The 19549-nt window shown below is 37.0% G+C and overlaps 1 protein-coding gene across 4 annotated transcripts in view; it reads left to right on the top strand.

The window, feature by feature from the left end:
• The window catches only part of FOXJ3 (forkhead box J3), a 126514-nt gene that overhangs the window by 8887 nt on the left and 98078 nt on the right, over nucleotides 1–19549 (top strand). For all 4 annotated transcript variants that reach the window (XM_061412306.1, XM_061412304.1, XM_061412310.1 and 1 more), the window contains exon 2: nucleotides 13240–13300. In XM_061412306.1, the coding sequence (XP_061268290.1) occupies nucleotides 13257–13300 (44 nt within the window). In that variant the 5' untranslated portion in view covers nucleotides 13240–13256. The remainder of the gene's footprint in view (nucleotides 1–13239; nucleotides 13301–19549) is intronic.

A 19549-nucleotide genomic window follows, 5' to 3' on the forward strand; every position in this document is an offset into this window, starting at 1 on the left:
AGCCTGGATCCTGCATTCTGTTTCTAGTCTTGTACTCTGTAGTAGAAAGCTGACAGGATTTTTATGAAGAACATACATGGATTTTTGAGGTAGAAATTGAAGTTTAAGAACATCAAAGGACCTGGGCTACTTGGAGTAGAACTTGTCTTATGATGATGTCAGACTGAGGGACAAAAACTGTTGGGAGCAGTGTCTTCCTTTGTTAAATTTGGATCCTTTTCCAGTAGTTGGATGTACTTTTACTTCAGCTTGCATTCTTTGTGAATTCTGAAGGTAAGAAGGAGATGGAATCAGAAGGGAAACATCAAAGGATTACTAAATAGATTTGGTCTTATTTTTATGAAAGTATACATCTAAAATTTAGAGATTGAGAAATTGTACCTGGAACGTGATTCTACCGAGGATACTTGGGTTACTGCCATAGTGTGAATCTGTTTTCTCTTGTGCAGTGGGTAGGGAGAGTGACAGTATATAAAGAATTTTTAACTCCATCGAAAAAAAGACTGGGAAAGAAAGCATTTTTACATTGGGTAGTCTTATTTTCCAAGTTCTCTACCAGGAGCAGATAATCATTTTTATTATCTTCTGTTTTCTAGTTTTTAACTAAAAACAACCTAATTTTTATGGTTCAAATGAGAATTTGAAAAATGTGAAGCATGGCACTTTTGAAGAATAATTTAAGCACTTAGTAGTATTATAAAAGTATTTTGCTTTTTGGTCAGTTATGTTAATAAATCAGTTTTATAAATTATTTGATTATACTCTTATAGGTCAAGTTGTGGGTGTATTAAATGTTTTAGGTTTTTCTTTGCATTAGACATTTGTCATTTAAGCTTTGCTGATCAATAAATTAATTTTAGTCCCCCAGAAGCAACCAAGAACTTGGATTTACATATAAATAAATGACATAAAAATAGCACTTTTATAGTGAAAAACTAGATTTAAGAATCTACTCATTTTCTTTCATTTCCTTGGCAGATTTCTAGTAAGAAAAACAAAACTGTTAGTGATACTTTATAAAGTACTTGTTTTCATCCAGCAACATTGGACTCAGTTTTTCTCATTTGTTTGCTTATTTATTCAGCGTCTAGTATGTCCTGGGCACTGTACTAAAAGCTGGGGACACAAGTAACTGATAGGGTCCCTGCTGGCAAAGACGACTACTTTTGGTTTGGGAGAGACATCAGAGAGATATCCTAGGCATACGGAGACATCTATTTTTTTCTCTTTTCTAGTTTTTAACTTAAAAGGCAGCATGACTAGCTTATTTCTTTGAAGAACTTAATCCTTTTAGTGGTTTGGTTAGATGACTTTGAGAGAAGCTGATGGCTTCATAATTATTTTTTCTTACTGCAAAATACGAAAATCATTGACCTAAAGAATTTCCTTATCTAAGGAGCTCTGCTTACAGAGGTGGATGACCTACCTGTTTGTATCTGTTCTGCTTTGGAAGCATAATTAAGAAACCCTGTGTTGATTCTTCCAGAATGGATACAGTGTCTTTTTTTGTTTGTTTCTTTTATTCTCTCTGCTGGTGATCCTTGAGCAATAAGGGTTTGAATTAACAGGTCCACTTGTACGTGAATACTTTTCAGTAGTGACTGCTGCAGTACTACACGGTCCATGGTTTGAGTTCAGAGATGCAGAGGAACTGCAGATACGGAGGGGCAGCTGTTATACTCAGGTTAAACCTCACATTATTTGGGGATCAGCTGTACTAATAAATGAAAGGATATTTCATATTTGAGCTTAATTTTAAGAATTTAATGTATCAAAAGTTATCTTTTGTCTAATATACATATCCATATAGACATACATCTTGAGTTAATCTTTTATTCAGGCCAGTGAGATATCCCACTAAAATGCTTGATACAGTCATTCAGCTACTCTTAGAATACCTGTAGTCACTGTAGCTGAAAGGTAACTTGTTTGTTACTAGCTCTAATTGGGGCAAAATTTGCTTCTAACTTCATCTCTTTTTCCTTCTCCTTCTCTGTGCAACATTGGAGACCTAGTTTGCCTTCTTTAACAAGATAACTCTTTAAATATTTGAATGTGATTATTCATTCAGCAAATATTTTTTCAGCACCTACACATTCAAGACATGGTTCCGGGCATTGTGAGAGATCCAAAGAGGCATAGTCTCTTCTCAAAGAACTGATGTAGAGAAAGAGTCAGGGTTTTGTTGAAAAGGGTGGTTTTTGCTTATGACCTGGAAAGCTTCTTGGAAACAATAATGTTTGAAATAAGATAATGAGAGGGTAGTCTACTGTGAGCACATAATTAGAAATCTAGAGGTGAGGAGAAACAATGCAAGTCAGAGAAGTAGCAAGAAGGCTCAGCCTGGCTGTTTCACAAACTGTTCTCAAGGATATTGAAAACGTTCATTATTGTATTCTCAGTGCCTGGAGAAGTGTTGGCAGGTAATAGGGGCTCAGTAAATATTTGTTGAATGAATGGTTACATTTGGGAAATACAGAATTTCTTGAGTCATAAAGTGCTCTAGGATATAGAATACTTTGCTAAAGTCCCTTAGAAAAGTATTTGACTCAAACTTTCTTGATTATGGAATGCCTGTTAACAATTTTTAAAACCCTCTGGAAAATATTATACTGGGGTCTCTATGTTAGAGCTGACATGGAAGGCTGGAAAGTGTTTGTTTTTTTTTTTCAAGCTAAACACACCCATTTTCTTCAGTCATTCTACATTTGACATTTGGCTTCTAAACTCCTTGCCAGTCTGATATCCCTCCCTCCAAACTTTCTAGCTCCTAAGTGTTCTTAAAATGTGGTACTCAGAATACAATACTCCACTTGTGAACTAACCAGTGAAGAGTGAATGGGACTGCTACCTCCCTGATCTCGATACTGTTCTTCTAATGAACCCTAAGATTGTATTTTCTTTTCAGCAGCTGAGTCACTGTCTTGGCTCATACTCAGTCCTCATATTAATTTACAAGAAGTTCTTTGAGTCAATTCAGAGAGATTTCCTATTAGTAGAGCTAACAAATGAATGCCACCCCCCCCTTTTTTTTTCCTGATTGAGTCTAGGCTGTTTTCTCAGAAGTACTAGTCATTCTTAAGCTTCCTGAAATGTGAGGAAAAAAAGAAAAAGAGTTGATTGTACAGTGCTGCTGGAGTAACATTAAAGTCCAGCTGTACTGCTGAGTGCACTCAAAGCTAGATAAGATGTAACGAATCCCCCTATACCTGTTACAGATTTAATAATTATTAAGCTGTTGGCCATGTATGCCTCAACTGCCTTTTTTCCTTTTTTCTCTTTTGCTTGAGTATTTTAAAGAAAATTGTAGACATTGTCTTTTCACCCCTACAAAGCTTAGTATGCATGTCTAAAAAATATAGACATTTTCTTACATAACCATGTGCTGCTATTGTAGCTAACAGAATTAGCCGTATTTCCTATTAGTGTTGTCCAGTGTCAGTTCATAGTAAAAATATCCTTGATTGTGTCTTTTTACAGTTTTTAATTGAATCAGGATTCGGACTAGGTCTACACATTACATTTAGTTGTTATTGTTTGTTGTCTCTCTTAACCTGAGTTCCCCCCTATCTTTTTGGCATAATTTCATTCTGTCCACTTCTTTGGATTTTCACGTTTCTGTACCAAGTTCTGTTACTATTATTTTGGAAATAGCTGTAAGAGTTTTACTTCATTTATAGCAATTTAGTAAACGTTTTGGACTATTACGTACAAAATATGTGCTCAGGATTACGGCAGGTAGAATGGTTAATTTGACATGTCCCTGGCCTACTAGGAGGCCTGCAATCCAGTGGCAGAGACAGGTACATACAGGAACAATAGGAAAGAGATTATTTGTCTTTACATGGAGCATGCCTTGATTATATAACCTCCCATTTATTTTCATGGTAAATGCTGCTAGTGGACATTACTTCAGTCATGTCCTGATCAGAAACCCACAGTTGATTTTTGTCTCTTGATTCAAACTAAACTATACTGTTTCAGGCCTGGCAGTCAGTGCTCCACTAATTCTCACCTTTACCTAAAGTGAAACTCCTTAAAGCACAAATACCTTTTTTTTTTTAAGACCAAGTGTATATTGTCATGTAGAAATTTTCACTTCTCAAGCAAGATTATAGACATTTTGAGAGCAAAAATCTTTGTATATTATTGGAAAGCTTTATAATTACTTTTGAAGAGTTCTGGCACACATGTTGGTGGGCCTGCTCTTACTGCCTATTACCTTCCCGGAGAGAGCTTCTGCCAGTTAAAAGTAAATAATCCAATTCTGGATCTCTTACCCAGAAGCCTCCTTAAAAAAAGCCCATTCGGTCAGTGATCTGAGTCACGACGTTTGCATGGTTTGCATGTTATCACTTCCCGATCACCATGTCCATGGCGAACTACTAATTTCTTGTTTTTTTAAGACATGACATTCTCATTGTAGCACTTTAGGCAACTACTACCTATTGAACATAATTGGCAAGTGATAGGAAACCTTTCTGCTATCCCAGTCCTAAAGCAGTAGTTCCTGAATTAAGCTGTGCAACCAGAATCACCAGGTACTTGTAATTAATAGATTTCCTAGGTTTCACCCTAGACTCTTGAATCAGGATTTCCAGGAATAGGATAGAAACGATTCTTAAAAGTTGGCAGTGGTTTGTTGACTGGCTTTGGGGACCAGACAGGCAATTCTTCTTTTGTGAAAAAGCTGTAGCAGTGGAGACTATAGCTTCCCATCTTTCCCAGGTGTAGTACAGTGTCTCATTCCTCTAACAGTCATGATGTTCCGATGTGTTCAATTTACGTTTCAGGAGTATGGTGGATCTCTTGCTTTGAATTATACCAGGTGAAGCACATGAATCAAATGCCTGAGATAAAGATACGGGATCCAGAGAGGTGGCATCTTGGTTTTCTAAATATAACTGAGCATAAATTTAAAGCCTCAAAACTGTTCAGTCCTCTGAGAGCTGCTTCTTTCTCTGTTTAGTGAATACCTTTAGAAGTTTAAAATGAAAGAGTTCAACATTTTTGGAGTGAATAGGTCTTTAGAATTTTTTTCATATTTCTTGTATATTCTTTAAAGATTTAAACATATAATATGATTTAGTTTCATATACCTTTGTCAGATTTTTCATGAAAGTAAATCTACAAATTGGGGAAACATTCTTTATTAGACCACATGATTTGATTTTGGGACCGGAAATTGTGGTTAAGTTATTGAGCAAAGTAGACAGACTGAAGTTTCAAGATTATCCAGTGAGTTAATAACAGACCCAGAAATAGAATCCTGTGTTATTTACTTGGGTTATGATTTGGTTTGAAGAGGAAGGCCTGTGATCTGTTTACATAAATTTAGGGATTTGGAAGAAGTTATAATTCTGTGATGTTTAGCCAAGAAGCTCCCCTCCCCCACATTTACCACCTGTTTTATTGACACTAATCCTACGCTATAGAGGGTAAAGAGACAGTTCAAATTTACACTTCCTACTTCTAAAACAGTCTTGTAAAGCCGAAGCTGATTGTTGGTTTGCCTGCTTTTTTTCATCTTCTGTTATTAGAGAATAACAACACCTTGCCCTAGTTTTTTTTTTTTTTTTTTTTTAGGAGAGGTGGTATAGCCTAAGTAGTTGTTTTATAGGTAATGTTAGAGTGGTTTCCTATAGCATTTTTTCAGGGTTTATACAGATGTATACCCAAGTGTATCTTTGTTAAACATGTTTAATTAGTGTGTGGTTTGGAAATGGTGGAGACCACCAGAAAACAAACTTTCCTGAACCACTAATGGTTGAAGGGGTTATAGATTTCAAAGTAATTGCTATAATAGAGTTGCTTTCTGATGAAGTCATTACTTTTACTCTCCCCTTTTCCATTTTGTGGAATAGGGTGGGGGGGGGAGTTTCCTATGGCACCAGTGGGGAAAGATGCAGGAACTTACAGAACAAGACAATATTTGTGTGTGAATGTGTGCTTAAACTTGTGAGCAAGTTTAAGAAACTTAGGAAAAAACACAAAGGACCCCCCCCAGCTTTATTGAGATAAAATTCACATACCATACAATATACCTATTTAAAGTGTAAAATTCAATTTTTTCTAAACATTTTCGTAGGGTTGTGTATGTTTTCCTCTCCCTCTAAAACAAGCCCCACACTTATTAGCAGTAAGTCCACTTTACCTGCCTCTCTGTGCTTAGTCACTCAGTTGTGTTCAACTCTTCCACTCCATGGACTGTAGCCCACCAGGCTCCTCTGTCCATGGGGATTCTCTAGGCAAGAATACTGAGTGGCTTGCCGTGCCTTCCGCCAGGGGATCTACCCAACCCAGGGATCAAACCTAGGTCTCCCTCATTGCAGGCGGATTCTTTACCATCTGCCTACCAAGGCCACCTGCCTCCCTAGCTCTGCTGCTGCTGCTGCTGCTGCTAAGTCGCTAGTAACCCATAATCTAATTTGTCTCATTTGGACATCTGATATAAATGGAATCGTGTAATATATAGTCTAGTTACTGGCTTCTTTCACTTAGTATGTTTTCACGGGTCATTTATGTCATAGCATGTACCATTCCTTTTTATTGGCAAACAGTATTCTGCTGTATGATTATAACATCTTACTTATCCATTCATCAGTTATTGGGCACTTGGGTTGTTTCCACTATTTTACTGTTATTTAATGCTGCTATGAACATTTGTGTATAGATTTTTCTGTGGTGGTATGTTTTCATTTCATGGGTATATTCCCTGTAGAATGGCTGTGTTATATGGTTACTCGATGTTTAAATTTTTGACAAACTGCCAGACTGTTTTCCAGAGTGGCTGCACTGTTTACATTTCCACTGCCAGTGTATGAGAGCTTCAGTTTCTTCAAATCTTTGCAACTTTTGTTATTGTCTGTTTTTTTTTTTATTATAGCCATCCTAGCTGAAGTAATATCTGATTACTTAGTATCTGATTACCTAGATGAAGTAGTAGTGTGATTCTGATATGCATTTCCCTAATAACTAATTATTTTGAACATCTTTTCATCTTATCGGACATTTTAATATGTTTTTTTAAGAAATACGTATTCAAGTCTCTGCCCATTTTTTCTTTTTTTACAGTCAAATGCTCTACCCCTTTGCTCTGTCTCCAAATCTTTGGGCGTTTTTAACTTGGGTTGTTTTTGTTGAGTTGTAAGGGTCCTTTATATATTCTGGATACCCAACTTGTTCTTCTGACTGTGAATTTGTCTTAAATTATTTGCTTCAGAGGCAGAATTAATGGATACAAAGACTACATTTAAAAGATTTGGTGAATTTTCAGTTAGATCTTAGCTGTACTTCTTTTGGGTTTATTCTGTTTCCAATCTAGAAGAACTTGGTTTATTAATTCATTTGAACAAATATGACCGCAGACTACATACTAGCATTTGGGGATATAACAGAGACTGAAACAGAAACTTAAATCTGCGTTCTAGGGGGACAGAAGCAGACAGTAAAAGAAAAGTCATTATCAAGTCGTATCAGATGACAAGAGCTATGAAGAATAAAACAGGGTAATGGGGATATAGTGTGATGGATGAGCTTTCTAATATGTTCTTCACCTTTCTTGATTTCTTAATCCGTTCCTCTCTGCTCTGTTTGACCTTATTGCACTTTGTTTATTTTCATTTTATGTAGTTTGTAGCTAATTTTTTATTTCACTCTTTCCTGGTTCTTAACACCCTTCCAGTCTAATTTTTGTTCCCACTAGTCTGCAAACCCCACCCTCTATAGTATTAAATGATCTTCCGTTAAAAGCCTGTTTTGTGTTTTCCATTTATGTCCATCTTAATCTGTGTGTAACACTTGCCTTTTTCCCCATTAAATCACTTGCTGCTATTTCCAGTACAGTTTTCTCAAGGGTGTTTTTTAAAACTTGTTCCTCTTCTCTAAATCTGAGTTCTCCAAGTTTAAGTTTTGGCCTTTCTTCTCCCTCTAACATTACCATGGTGAATTGATCATTCTCACATGATTTTGCTTTCTGAGAGCATGTGACTCTGAGTTCTCGCTTTTTAGCTATAGCTGCATCACTGCCTTTAGGTTCAACGAGTGGAGCTGCGATGAACAGCTGATTGCTACTCACTCAGCAAGATTCTTTTCCCTTTACTCCTTCCTCTGGCAGATTTTTCCTGTTTAGGATGATTAAGACACAGGTTATTTCCATGACTGCTTTAATGATTACCTGTGAGTAATGGTATAGCAATTCACGATGTTCAGTCAAGGAACCTGACTCAACAGGGTTGTTCCTTCATGAATGCTAGTAAATTTTTATTTTCAAGTCTTATGAAAGATAGAGCTGAATTCAGAAGTTTATTTTTTTTTTTAGGAATGCTTTCTTGACTTACAGTGCTCTAGAATTTATTTTCAACAGACTTAATTCTTTTATATGCCACGGTGGTGGCTTCATTAAAGCTCCTGTTACAGTAACTTGAGGCATGACTTTTCCCTTTTAACAATATGCCCAAAATCACAGTTGGGATTGCAATCAAGGTCTTGGCTCAAGGTCTTTATAAGGTCTTGGTTACAAGTTCTTTATAAATAAAAATACTTCCATTTCACCTCCTCCTCTCAAATAATATATTTTATACACCTGTTAGTTTGTTAAACATCTGCTTCCTAGATGTGAATAGTTTGTAACTCAGTTTAATGTACACTTGATGACTGCTTGTATTAAAAGAAATTCTGAATTCTTCTGTTAGTGATGACATGTAATACAGTAGTTTCTATTGGAGTTTGTGCATCAGTGCATGACTGATTTTTACTCCCCATACTCTGGTTATGTTATGCTACACAAAGTTTCTTGTTTGTTGATTTTCAAAGGATTTGCAGAAAATGCTAGTTGGTGCTGTTGGCAACAACTTAAACTGTATAAATTTTGGATGAAGTTGAATGAATTAATATAATTGTTCAACATAGTTGACTTCAGAAATGTGAGTTTGTGATTTGGAAGAGACTGATTTCACTATGAATCTTAGCCTTCTTCTGTGAGCATTCCATGTTTCTGGACATTTGCCTGGGTAGGGAGAATAATATTGGTGTATTTGTTCTTTCAACTAACCTGACTGGTGTTCAAGACACCATGTAGGAGCAATAATCTTAAGTTAAAAGAGTGAAGAAAACTGAAATGAAGGCATCAAGGCTGCAGTAGATTAGAAAGATAAAGTTCACCATTTAAAAGTGTAAAATTTGGTGATCTTATACTAAAGGATTTTATTCACAAAGTTGTGCAACTCTCACCTCTATCTAATTGCAGAGCATTTTTATCAACCCTGAAAGAAACCAGTTAGCAGTCACTCTCTATTCTCATCCCTCCTCCCATCCCCCTATCTACTGGCTAATCTACTTTCTGTCTCTTAAGATTTGCCTGTTCTGGACATTTCATATGAATGGAGTCATGCAGTATGTGGTCTTCTGTATCTGACTTCTTTCTTAATGCTAAGATGTTCAAGGTTCATTCATGTTGTGTCATGTAACAGTGTATCATTCCTTTTTATGGCTGGATAATATTCCATAGTATATGGATACTGTGCAGATATGCCACGTTTGTGTACGTGTTCATTGGTTGATGGACATTTGGTTTCTTTACACTTTTTGACTTTATAAATAATACTGCTATGAACATTTGCGTGCAGGTTTCTGTGTGAACATATGTTTTCAGTTCTCTTGGTGGAGAGTGTATATTATATGAGTATATATTATATAGTCCCAAGAGCATTCTATATATATTCATGTATGTATATATTTGTGTGTATATATAATTTATATATGTAATATAGATATCTCTAAGGGTAGAATTGCTGGGTCATATGGTAACTTTTATAAGAATTTACCTTTGTTCTTTGTAAAGCTGATAATGCAGAATGTAGTTTAGGTTTAAGAGCCAAATGTGCTGGCTAACTTTCCACGTTCTCTTGTCCCTACCCACCCAATATAGACAGCTCACCTGATGTCTAGATTAACTGTTGGAGTCAATAGGGCAGTCATACTCAGATAACTACCTTGCAGAATCCTGGATATAGAGTCCTGGAGTTAGCTCTACCCACTTGGTGAGGAATGGCCTGAGAGCCCAGGGGTGTTTAAAAGTCATTCCTCATAGAAATCAAGAGTTAAAGTGTTCACCTCTAACAAGGAAAAAGAAAGGTGTTAGGCTAGAAACCTGAAAGCCATTCTTAGATAAAGGACCCTAAAGGTAGGAAATACTACTTTAAAGAAAGAGGATGAATTCAGCTTTGGACATAGTAAATTTGGGATTTCTGGGAGAGAATGTTAGTTATGTGTAGAGATTAGGAGATTGATCCCTAATAGGGATGTGGATTTGAAATTCATCTACATGTAGGCATTTGAAATATAAGAATGGGTAAATCATTCATAAAATAAAAACAGTAGGGAAAAGTCTCATAATTCCCATATCTGAAGTCTGAGCTTTTGAGTCTGCCACCTGATGTTTCAGCTGTATTTTACTCTTGAGTGGCTTGTTTCCTTCTGGTTTTGTGATTTTTGATTGTGAATTTATTTATCTTGGGACCTTATCCTTGAGAATTCTTCCAAGCCTAGATCAAAGGCAGATTGCCAGAGAGGATTTGCATTTGCATCTGTCAAGGTTGGGGGGCAGATAACACCATTCTAGGACCATTCTAAAATTCTGAGTATGAAGCTTTTTAAACCATAATCTAGGTGAGGGTCAGCTTCTGGTTGTATCTGAGAAGACACTGTTGAACCACTCTTTTAGCCTCAGTCCCTCACCAACACTCAGTGCCAAGGTTAAGAAATTTTCGTTGAGATTCTCTTGGATAACATCTGGACTTTGCCTCTTGTACCTTGAACCCTAACAAACTTTGGAATTGCACGCTGAAATTCAGGGTTTGGCGCAGTGCCAAATGAGTGAAAGCTGGTTTCAGTACTCTGCATACTTCTCTAGTTTCCGTCTTTCACTTAGTGTTTAGTCTTGATCATACTTTATTTCCTTTCAAATTATTGATTAATATATAAAGGTTTAAAATTATCCGGAGTTTGTATTTTCACTGGACATGTTGATCAAGCTATCTATTCTGTTGTTCTGGCAGAAGTAGAACATCTCTTGACAATTATTGATAGATGCAGGGAGTGGAGTCAGCCTCTAAAATAAAAGTTATAAACTTGGGATAACCACCAATGTTTTGTTTGGCCCACATAGTGTTTAGAAAATAAAAATTAGGAGATTTCAAATAAAATTTTGGATATTTTGCTTTTCTTGAAAAATTAGATGTTCTTAACCATATTTTTGGGGCTCCAAAATCACTGCATATGGTGATTGTAGCCATGAAATTAAAAGACGCTTACTCCTTTGAAAGGAAAGTTATGACCAACCTAGACAGCATATTAAAAAGCAGAGACAGTACTTTGCCAACAAAGGTCCGTCTAGTCAAGGCTGTGGTTTTTCCAGTGGTCATGTATGGATGTGAGAGTTGGACTATAAAGAAAGCTGACCGCCGAAGAATTGATGCTTTTGAACTGTGGTGTGGGAGAATACTCTTGAGAGTCCCTTGGACTGCAAGGAGATCCAACCAGTCCATCCTAAAGCAGATCAGTCCTGGGTGTTCATTGAAAGGACTGACGTTGAAGCTGAAACTCCAATATTTTGGCCACCTGATGAGAAGAGCTGACTCATTTGAAAAGACCCTGATGCTGGGAAAGATTGAGGGCAGGAGGAGAAGGGGACAACAGAGGATAAGAGTTGTATGGCATCACCGACTCGATGGACGTGAGTTTGAGTGAACTCCGGGAGTTGGTGATGGACAGGGAGGCCTGGCGCGCTGCAGTTCATGGGGTCGCAAAGAGTCGGACACGACTGAGCAACTGAACCCGAACAGTACGGGGCTTACAATCCTGCTCAGCAGCAGTTGGCTAGAACTGGAAAAGGAGCCAATCCTTTTAGAGTGAACCTGTTTTCTTTAGTTGCAAACAATTGTATGCGTATTATACTCTTCGATTCCAGCTTCTCTCATTCATATTACTTGTAGACACTGAATGATCCTTGCACTGGATAGTAGTGCTAATAGATAGTTTCACATTTGTTCAATGATTTAATTCTAATAACAAACCTGCAGTTTATCTCTTGATAAAGATCTAGGTGATACTATCCCCAAGCTACAGATGGAAAAAATGGAGGTTCTCTGCTGCTGCTGCTGTTAAGTCACTTCAGTCGTGTCCAACTCTGTGCGACCCCATAGACGGCAGCCCACCAGGCTCCCCCGTCCCTGGGATTCTCCAGGCAAGAACGCTGGAGTGGGTTGCCATTTCCTTCTCCAGTGCATGAAAGTGAAAAGTGAAAGTGAAGTCGATCAGTTGTGTCCGACTCTTAGCGACCCCATAGACTGCAGCCTACCAGGCTCCTCTGTCCATGGAATTTTCCAGGCAAGAGTACTGGAGTGGGGTGCCATTGCCTTCCCCGGGAGGTTCTCTGAGGATATGTAATTCTTCAAGATCTCAGTGTCATAGCTAGAATTTGAACAAAGCCTTTTCTGTTCAGTTATTCTTAACTTTTTAATTAAGCAGTGGAACTGTTCTTCAAATCAAGTCTTATTGAGGTCCATTCTGTGATACCAACAAAGATATCACTGCTTTGATTGAAGGGTAGATGAAGTGGGAGATGGGAACCTGTGAGGATGGGGACCTGCATGCTGAGCTGTTTGGTAGCCTTTAGGCACCTCTCTGGAATCCCTCAGTTCAGTTCAGTTCAGTTCAGTTGCTGAGTCGTGTCTGCCTCTTTGCAACCCCATGAATTGCAGCACGCCAGGCCTCCCTGTCCATCATGAACTCCCAGAGTTTACCCAAACTCATGTCCATCGAGTCAGTGATGCCATCCAGCCATCTCATCCTCTGTTGTCCCCTTCTCCTCCTGCCCCCAGTCCCTCCCAGCATCAGGGTCTTTTCCAATGAGTCAGCTCTTTGCGTGAGGTGGCCAAAGTATTGGAGTTTCAGCTTTAGCATCAGTCCTTCCAGTGAACACCCAGGACTGATCTCCTTACACTCTACTAAACCATTTGGACTCTTTATCTGTAACTAAGCTTAATTTGTTAAATTTTGTGAGTTTTTAGCTTCTTTGGGTGTTACAGTTATAGTGTGCCTATTTTTCCTGTGCTTCTTGGTATGTCAGTCTTCCTTAATGTAGTTCATCATATTGCTCAACAGCATTTTTAGTATATTTTGATTTATAGTTTAATTTATTTTGGAGCATCTGATAACTAACTCTTCTTTACTTTTCAGATTCTCTTTGTGGCCAGATGGGTTTGTATGGACAGGCTTGTCCATCTGTAACTTCATTAAGGTGAGTACTGTTTTTTGTGTGTTTTTTTTTTTTTTTATTAGAACATGTAACATTTTAAAAGTTATGCTGGTCAAGTCATATTAGAATCAGTTTCACTGTAAGGTTCACAGTAAAACACTGTAGTTTGTTTTGGGAAGTAGCGCTGTTTTGTGAGATAGGGAGATACTTTGCTTAATAAGACTAGATAATAATCGAAATTCCTTTCTAAAGGATGATATAAACAGGATACCTAAATTATCCTCATTTACAATAAATAAGTAAAATGTAAAAAAGTAGGAACTAAGTTGTATTCAACCCAGTGGTTTTGTATTTTTTTGAAGTTTCTAAATACTTTCTTCAAATTAAATCTTAAGTGAAATCCTGTGAATAAATAAAATAGGTAAATGCTGGGCTTAGACTTCCATATTCTACCCCCATAGTTGCCCTTGAGGGATTACTGTAGTTCTCAGAGCACAGTCTGAAAACATAACGTAGATCTAACCTGTTTATTAAAATTTTTCAGACTGGAATGTGAAGTGTTGATGGCAGCACCCACCAGCTGCGTGTGGTGTTGCAGCTAGCTACCATGTGTGGTTGCTGCCATTTCTTTGTTCAGCATATTGATCACCTAATATAGTGTCAGGAGCTGTCTGAATGCTGAGGCTGCAGTAGTGAACATAACGGATTAAAAATCCTGTAATCATTGGGTTTATAGTTTGGTGAAGGCATAATTAAACAAAATAAGAAGTGTTAGACACTGATAGTGATAAGAGCTAAATGAAAAATAAGAGAATGGGATTAGGAAATTCAGAGATAAAGTGTTATTTTAGATAGGGTAGCCAGGGAAAGCTTTACCAAAAAAATGACATTTGAACGAAGACTTGAAAGAGTGATGGAACAAACCTTTCGTTGGATAGTAGAGGATGAACATTCCGGGCATAGGGAACCTAAGAAGTGCTGGGGCAGGAGCCTTGCTTTGTATATTGGAGGAACAGTGAGGTCATTATAGCTGGAACAGAGCAAGTGATAAAGAGAGTTGGAATTAACCAACTTTGGAGGGCAGAAGAGAGAGGAGGGGTACAAAATTATTAAGAGTCATTAATGTGGAGTCATGGAATCTTCAGGCTTGAAAGAAATTCTGGTGGTTTAGAATGCCACAAAAGAAAAATAAAGTTGCCTTTTTTGTTTTCATATGCTTGAATTTTTATCAGACTAAGGCTGATATCCTTTTTCCTCAGTGGGAAAGCTTTACCCTATGCTGTTTTGGCATTTCCCTAAGAATACATCTTCCAGCTTATAATGGAAATAGGTGGAGTGATGCGTTTCTACCTTGTTGGAGTCCATATGCCCCCACACCCCCACAATAGACACCTGTACAGTTTTGAAAAGAACTTAAAAAAAAAAAAAAAAAAAAGGACTGTTATCTTTAATCTCCAAAGCTGCTGTAGAACTAATTTCATTTAAGAGTGATTTCTGTTTAATATGTTGGGAAGAATCATTTTACCCTTTTTTTGAATATTTAAAACTTTAGATATGACCAAATCAGGTTATTTTTGTAGACTTTGATTTTCCACTGATCATAGATTTCCTTAAAGACACTCGTTTGTGGGTTATGTTAACCATGTATTAAAGTCATTTACTGAGATTTTATATCCCTCTGTTTGAATAGTTCTGTCTAGGTGAAGCTTATATATGACATTGGATTAGGAATAATAGATACCTAACTTTTTTTGCTTGATAGAATTATATTATTGAAAGGGATGATGAAAGAGAAAAGATACCATGAATTATTTTATAACTTGCTCACTGTGTTTAATTCTTGTGTGTAATACTCTATAATCAAATTTTTATGGATATAGCTATAAATTTAGCATTTAGTTAATAAACTGAGAAGCTCTGTGACATTTGAGCTGAAATACTTAGGATCCTTCTATCCTAATCTTTCATTTTTTTGTAATCTGTATGGTCCAGTCCATCTGGGAGGCAGAGAATTCACATTCTCAGATATATGGGTAGACCATTGTTTGTCATTGATTTTTCTAACTGAAAGCCAGCTTTGGTTTGATATAAGGAGGAGAAGAAAAGAATGACTATTTTTTTGGTGATGGGAAGAGAAACTGAATTACTTAAAACCGCAGTCGATTTTTGTCTGCTTTTGCATAGTCTTTCCCAAGCCAGAAATGGCCTCTAACTACACTATCCCAATAGAAGTAGAGTAAGAAGTCTTAAAGTAACTCAAACCCAGTGACCAACACTGCTTATTTGCCATAACTCTCTTTGTATATATACCTTTATGTCTTGTGTATACTTTCATATGCTACCTATATATCTAGAAAGTGACTAACTTCAGGATAGGAAAGCATGGGAGTTGTTGGAGAAGAACCACCATATGGCTGGGAATGAGAAAATGGTTAAGCAGGTGGTGGGGAGGGTTGTAGGCATAGATGAGAGTGGGAGTGGATTGCTTACGTGAAGTAAAGATAGGGGGTGGAATGAAATCATGTGACAACTAAAAAATTTGTTAGGTAGGAGAAGGTGCTTAGTAAGTGATTTAAAACTCTTCCTCTGCCCTTTAAGGTAAACAAGTTAAATATTGTTTTCTATAGATGATATTTGATCCTTGTTGAATTTGAGCATGCTAGAATTATTTTAAAAATTATGCTCACTGTATTTTCATGATTAAAAAGTAATCATAAAGCAATTATTATAGAAAATTTGGAAAAACAGAGATAGCCATTGTTGATAATGTCTTATCATGTAATTTTATTCCAGTGGATACTGTGTGTGTTAAAAAAAGGTGCCCCAAATTTTCTCTAAAAGAATGGTTGCAAAAGATTTTGTTATGATAGCTAAATACACTCAATTTTAGTCAGATTGCTCTTAACTAGCATTTTGTTCTTTACTTTATAGTGTAGGTAAATTGCAGTTTCACAGAAGTTACTATAATAATATCATATACTATTACAGTATAACAAGATTGTTTTCTTTTTATCAGGATTCTGTCAGGAGGCAGAAACCACACCAGTTACATGAACAGAGACTTTAATAGAGTCATTGAGTAGATTTGAAGTTGTTAACTAGATAACAGAATGGATAAAAATAAAACTACTTAAATTATCATGGAGATAGATACTTCCAGAAGCAGCCATGAGCCCTAAGAGCTTGGGCACCAAAGGGGAAACCTAGAGACTTAGAGGAAGGGTCCTGTGGAAACAATTCAGATCTCCAAGGTGAAGGTACTACATGCTAACGCTTGTATTGAGTTCAGAATAGAAATCCCATAGGTTTGAAACCCAGAAATTTGGGGAAAGGGTGCTGGCTGGTGCTGGGGTCTTTGAGTAGGGTATGATTAAACTAGTTTCATAAGTGTTAGAAAAACTGCTATGGGGAAGACTTTCTGTTGTAGGGGTGAAGAAACCTTTGCTGGGATAGTGCTCCTATGAAGCCCAAAGAAGAGATGGGAAAGCACAAGTATTTCTCTTTCTTCTCCAGGTTTGCAGTCCATTTTTAGTGTTTCCTCTTGGCAGACCCTTATAGGATATCAGCTGGTAAAGCAGAAATGTGGTTTGCAGGCAGAGTTCCACTTCCAGCATCATTAAGGCAGATGGGGAAGAAGCAATGCGGGTTTGAAACTGAGGGGCAGTAACAATAAATTGTTTCAGCAAACTACTAAGAAATACAGTGTTAAAAAATGTTTTCTCAGCTCTGTTCTGCAGCCAGTGTTTATGTGATTTTAGTAAGGTATTTGCATGTTGCTAAAAAAGTGCTAATTTTATAAATCATGTGATATATATGAGTTACAGATATTCCTTGCAGTCTGAATCTACTGCATTCATATCCTAAGTTTGAATAGTAGGAGTCTGGATAGTGAATACTGAGTTATGCTACTGCTGCTGCTAAGTCGTGTCAGTCGTGTCCGACTCAGTGCGACCCCATAGATGACAGCCCACCAGGCTCCCCGTCCCTGGGATTCTCCAGGCAAGACCACTGGAGTGGGTTGCCATTTCCTTCTCCAGCGAGTGAAAGTGAAGTCGCTCAGTCGTGTCCAACTCTTAGCGACCCCATGGACTGCCGCCAACCAGGCTCCTCCGTCCATGGGATTTTCCAGGCAAGAGTACTGGAGTGCCATTGCCTTCCCCACTGAGTCATATACATTATTTAAGTCCTGAGTTTTGAATAGCAAGAGTGAGAGTTCAGGTAATGATGGATATAGTTTCTGTCAGACAGTAGAATCTTAAAAATTCAGCAGAATCTGTTTGCTTACTGAGTTTATATAAGAGGCTTTGAATCCTGAGGTGAATCTCCTTTTTATTTCCAGGTACAGACTCAGTAATAGCAAAAGCTTACTGAAAAAGCCAAAGTTTTCCTTGAACATTTGTTTTATGTAGACAGGTAAACACATATATGTATGTAACATACTACTTTCACATATTGTAGCATTAGATTTTTTATAATTTGGTTTGATTAAAGCAAAATAAAATTTGATATTTCTTTGGACTTGTTAAAGCATATCTGAATTGCCCAGCATTTATGAGGACTGATTTTTTTGGTTCACATGTGCGTTCAGCCTAGGGCACTAGGTTATCAGTAATACTTTCAAGTATCAGTAGTTTTTGACCTTCTGCCTGAGATTTTTCCTTTCATTATCTTTTCTGTTTTTATGGTTCACACTTAAACCTTTTCCTTTTTGTTACGCTTCTCCCTTAAAGATGCCTTTTATTATTGATCCAGTCTGTCTGTTTATGAGGTTAGGGAATAGACAGGGATTTTTAGCACCAGAAAAAGCTTGTGTGTTAGTGTCCCAAATGAATTTCCTGTCCATCCATTTTCTCATTGCCCTCCATTTGATATTGATAACTGTGCAGTTTAGAATGACCAGAGAAGGGTAGATTTATTTTAAGGCTTCTTGCTGCCTGGTTTCTAGTTGCAGATTTGGTATTGTTAAGGCAGTTCTGCTACATAGTTGTAGAATCGGGTAGGTACAGGTTCAGATCTCTGCCACATATTATTCATAAGATCTTGGGTAAGTTACTTAACTTTTCCTAAGTTTTTTTGTAATAGAGTTGTTAAGGTTTACCTCACTGGCCTGTTTGAATTCATGGGATACATACATAAAGCATCTGGCATAATTTTTCCTCTCTTGTGTTTTCCAGTAGTAGAAAGGGCTTCCCAGATGGCGCAGTGGTAAAGAATCCACCTACCAATGTAGGAGACGTGGATTCGAGCCCTGGGTCAGGAAGATCCCCTGGAGAAGGAAATGGCAACCCACTCCAGTATTCTTGTCTGGAAAATTCCATGGACAGAGGAGCCTGGCAGGCTATGGTCAACGGAGTCGCAAAGAGTTGGACACGACTGAGCACGCATTCAAACCCTCAATAGTAGAAAGCAAAAGGGATCATTATTTTTAAAACAAAAGAGGACATATTTGTATCCTTTGCTGTCAGCTCAAGAACGTGGGGTAGAAGAGAATTTCTTTCCTCCTTCTATTTCCCCTTTTCCCTCAATTCTTATTTTTAAAATTTCTTAAAATTTTTTTTTAAGAAGGATGGTTGATTTTCAATGTTTTTGTTTTTAGTATATAGCAAAATGATTCACTAATGCATACATATATAGGTATATTCTTTTTCAGATATTTTTCCCACTATAGTTTATTACAAAATATGTTGAATATAGTTCCCTTTGCTACAGTAGGACCTTGTTGTCTATTTTATATAGAGCAGTGTGTATCTGTTGTTCTCAAGCTGCTAATTTATCCTCCCCCATACCTTTCCCCCTCTGGTAACCATAAGGTTTGTTTTCTATGAGTCTGTTTCTGTTTTGTTAAGTAATTTTTACATGTTTTTTTTAATTGTACATATAAATGATATATATTTACCTTTCTGTCTGGCTTAATTCACTTAGTTTGGTACTCTCTAATATGATAATTTACCAGTAGTGTTGAGGTTTGCAACTGACCTTAGGCTAAGGATCTTGCTGACATTGAATATTAGATTTTTATCGTATTTATAATTAATACAGTTTCATGTTTTTATATCAGTTCCACACAGTGGCAGGAATAACTTGTATTATCATAGTCCATTATATTTATCAAACTTTTTGTAATTGAAATCTATTATAATTTGTGTGTTTAGTTCTGACATGTTCCAATTAAATGAAGAGTAGTAATTAACCATCTTAATTTTGACCATTACAGAAACTTTTCTAAAATCTGTTTTGAACTTTCTGGCTTATCTTCTAAAGCTTGTGTCTCATGTGGTAGCCAGTAATGTC

Source organism: Bos javanicus, chromosome 3, assembly GCF_032452875.1.
Source record: "Bos javanicus breed banteng chromosome 3, ARS-OSU_banteng_1.0, whole genome shotgun sequence".
Taxonomy (NCBI): Eukaryota; Metazoa; Chordata; class Mammalia; order Artiodactyla; family Bovidae; genus Bos; species Bos javanicus.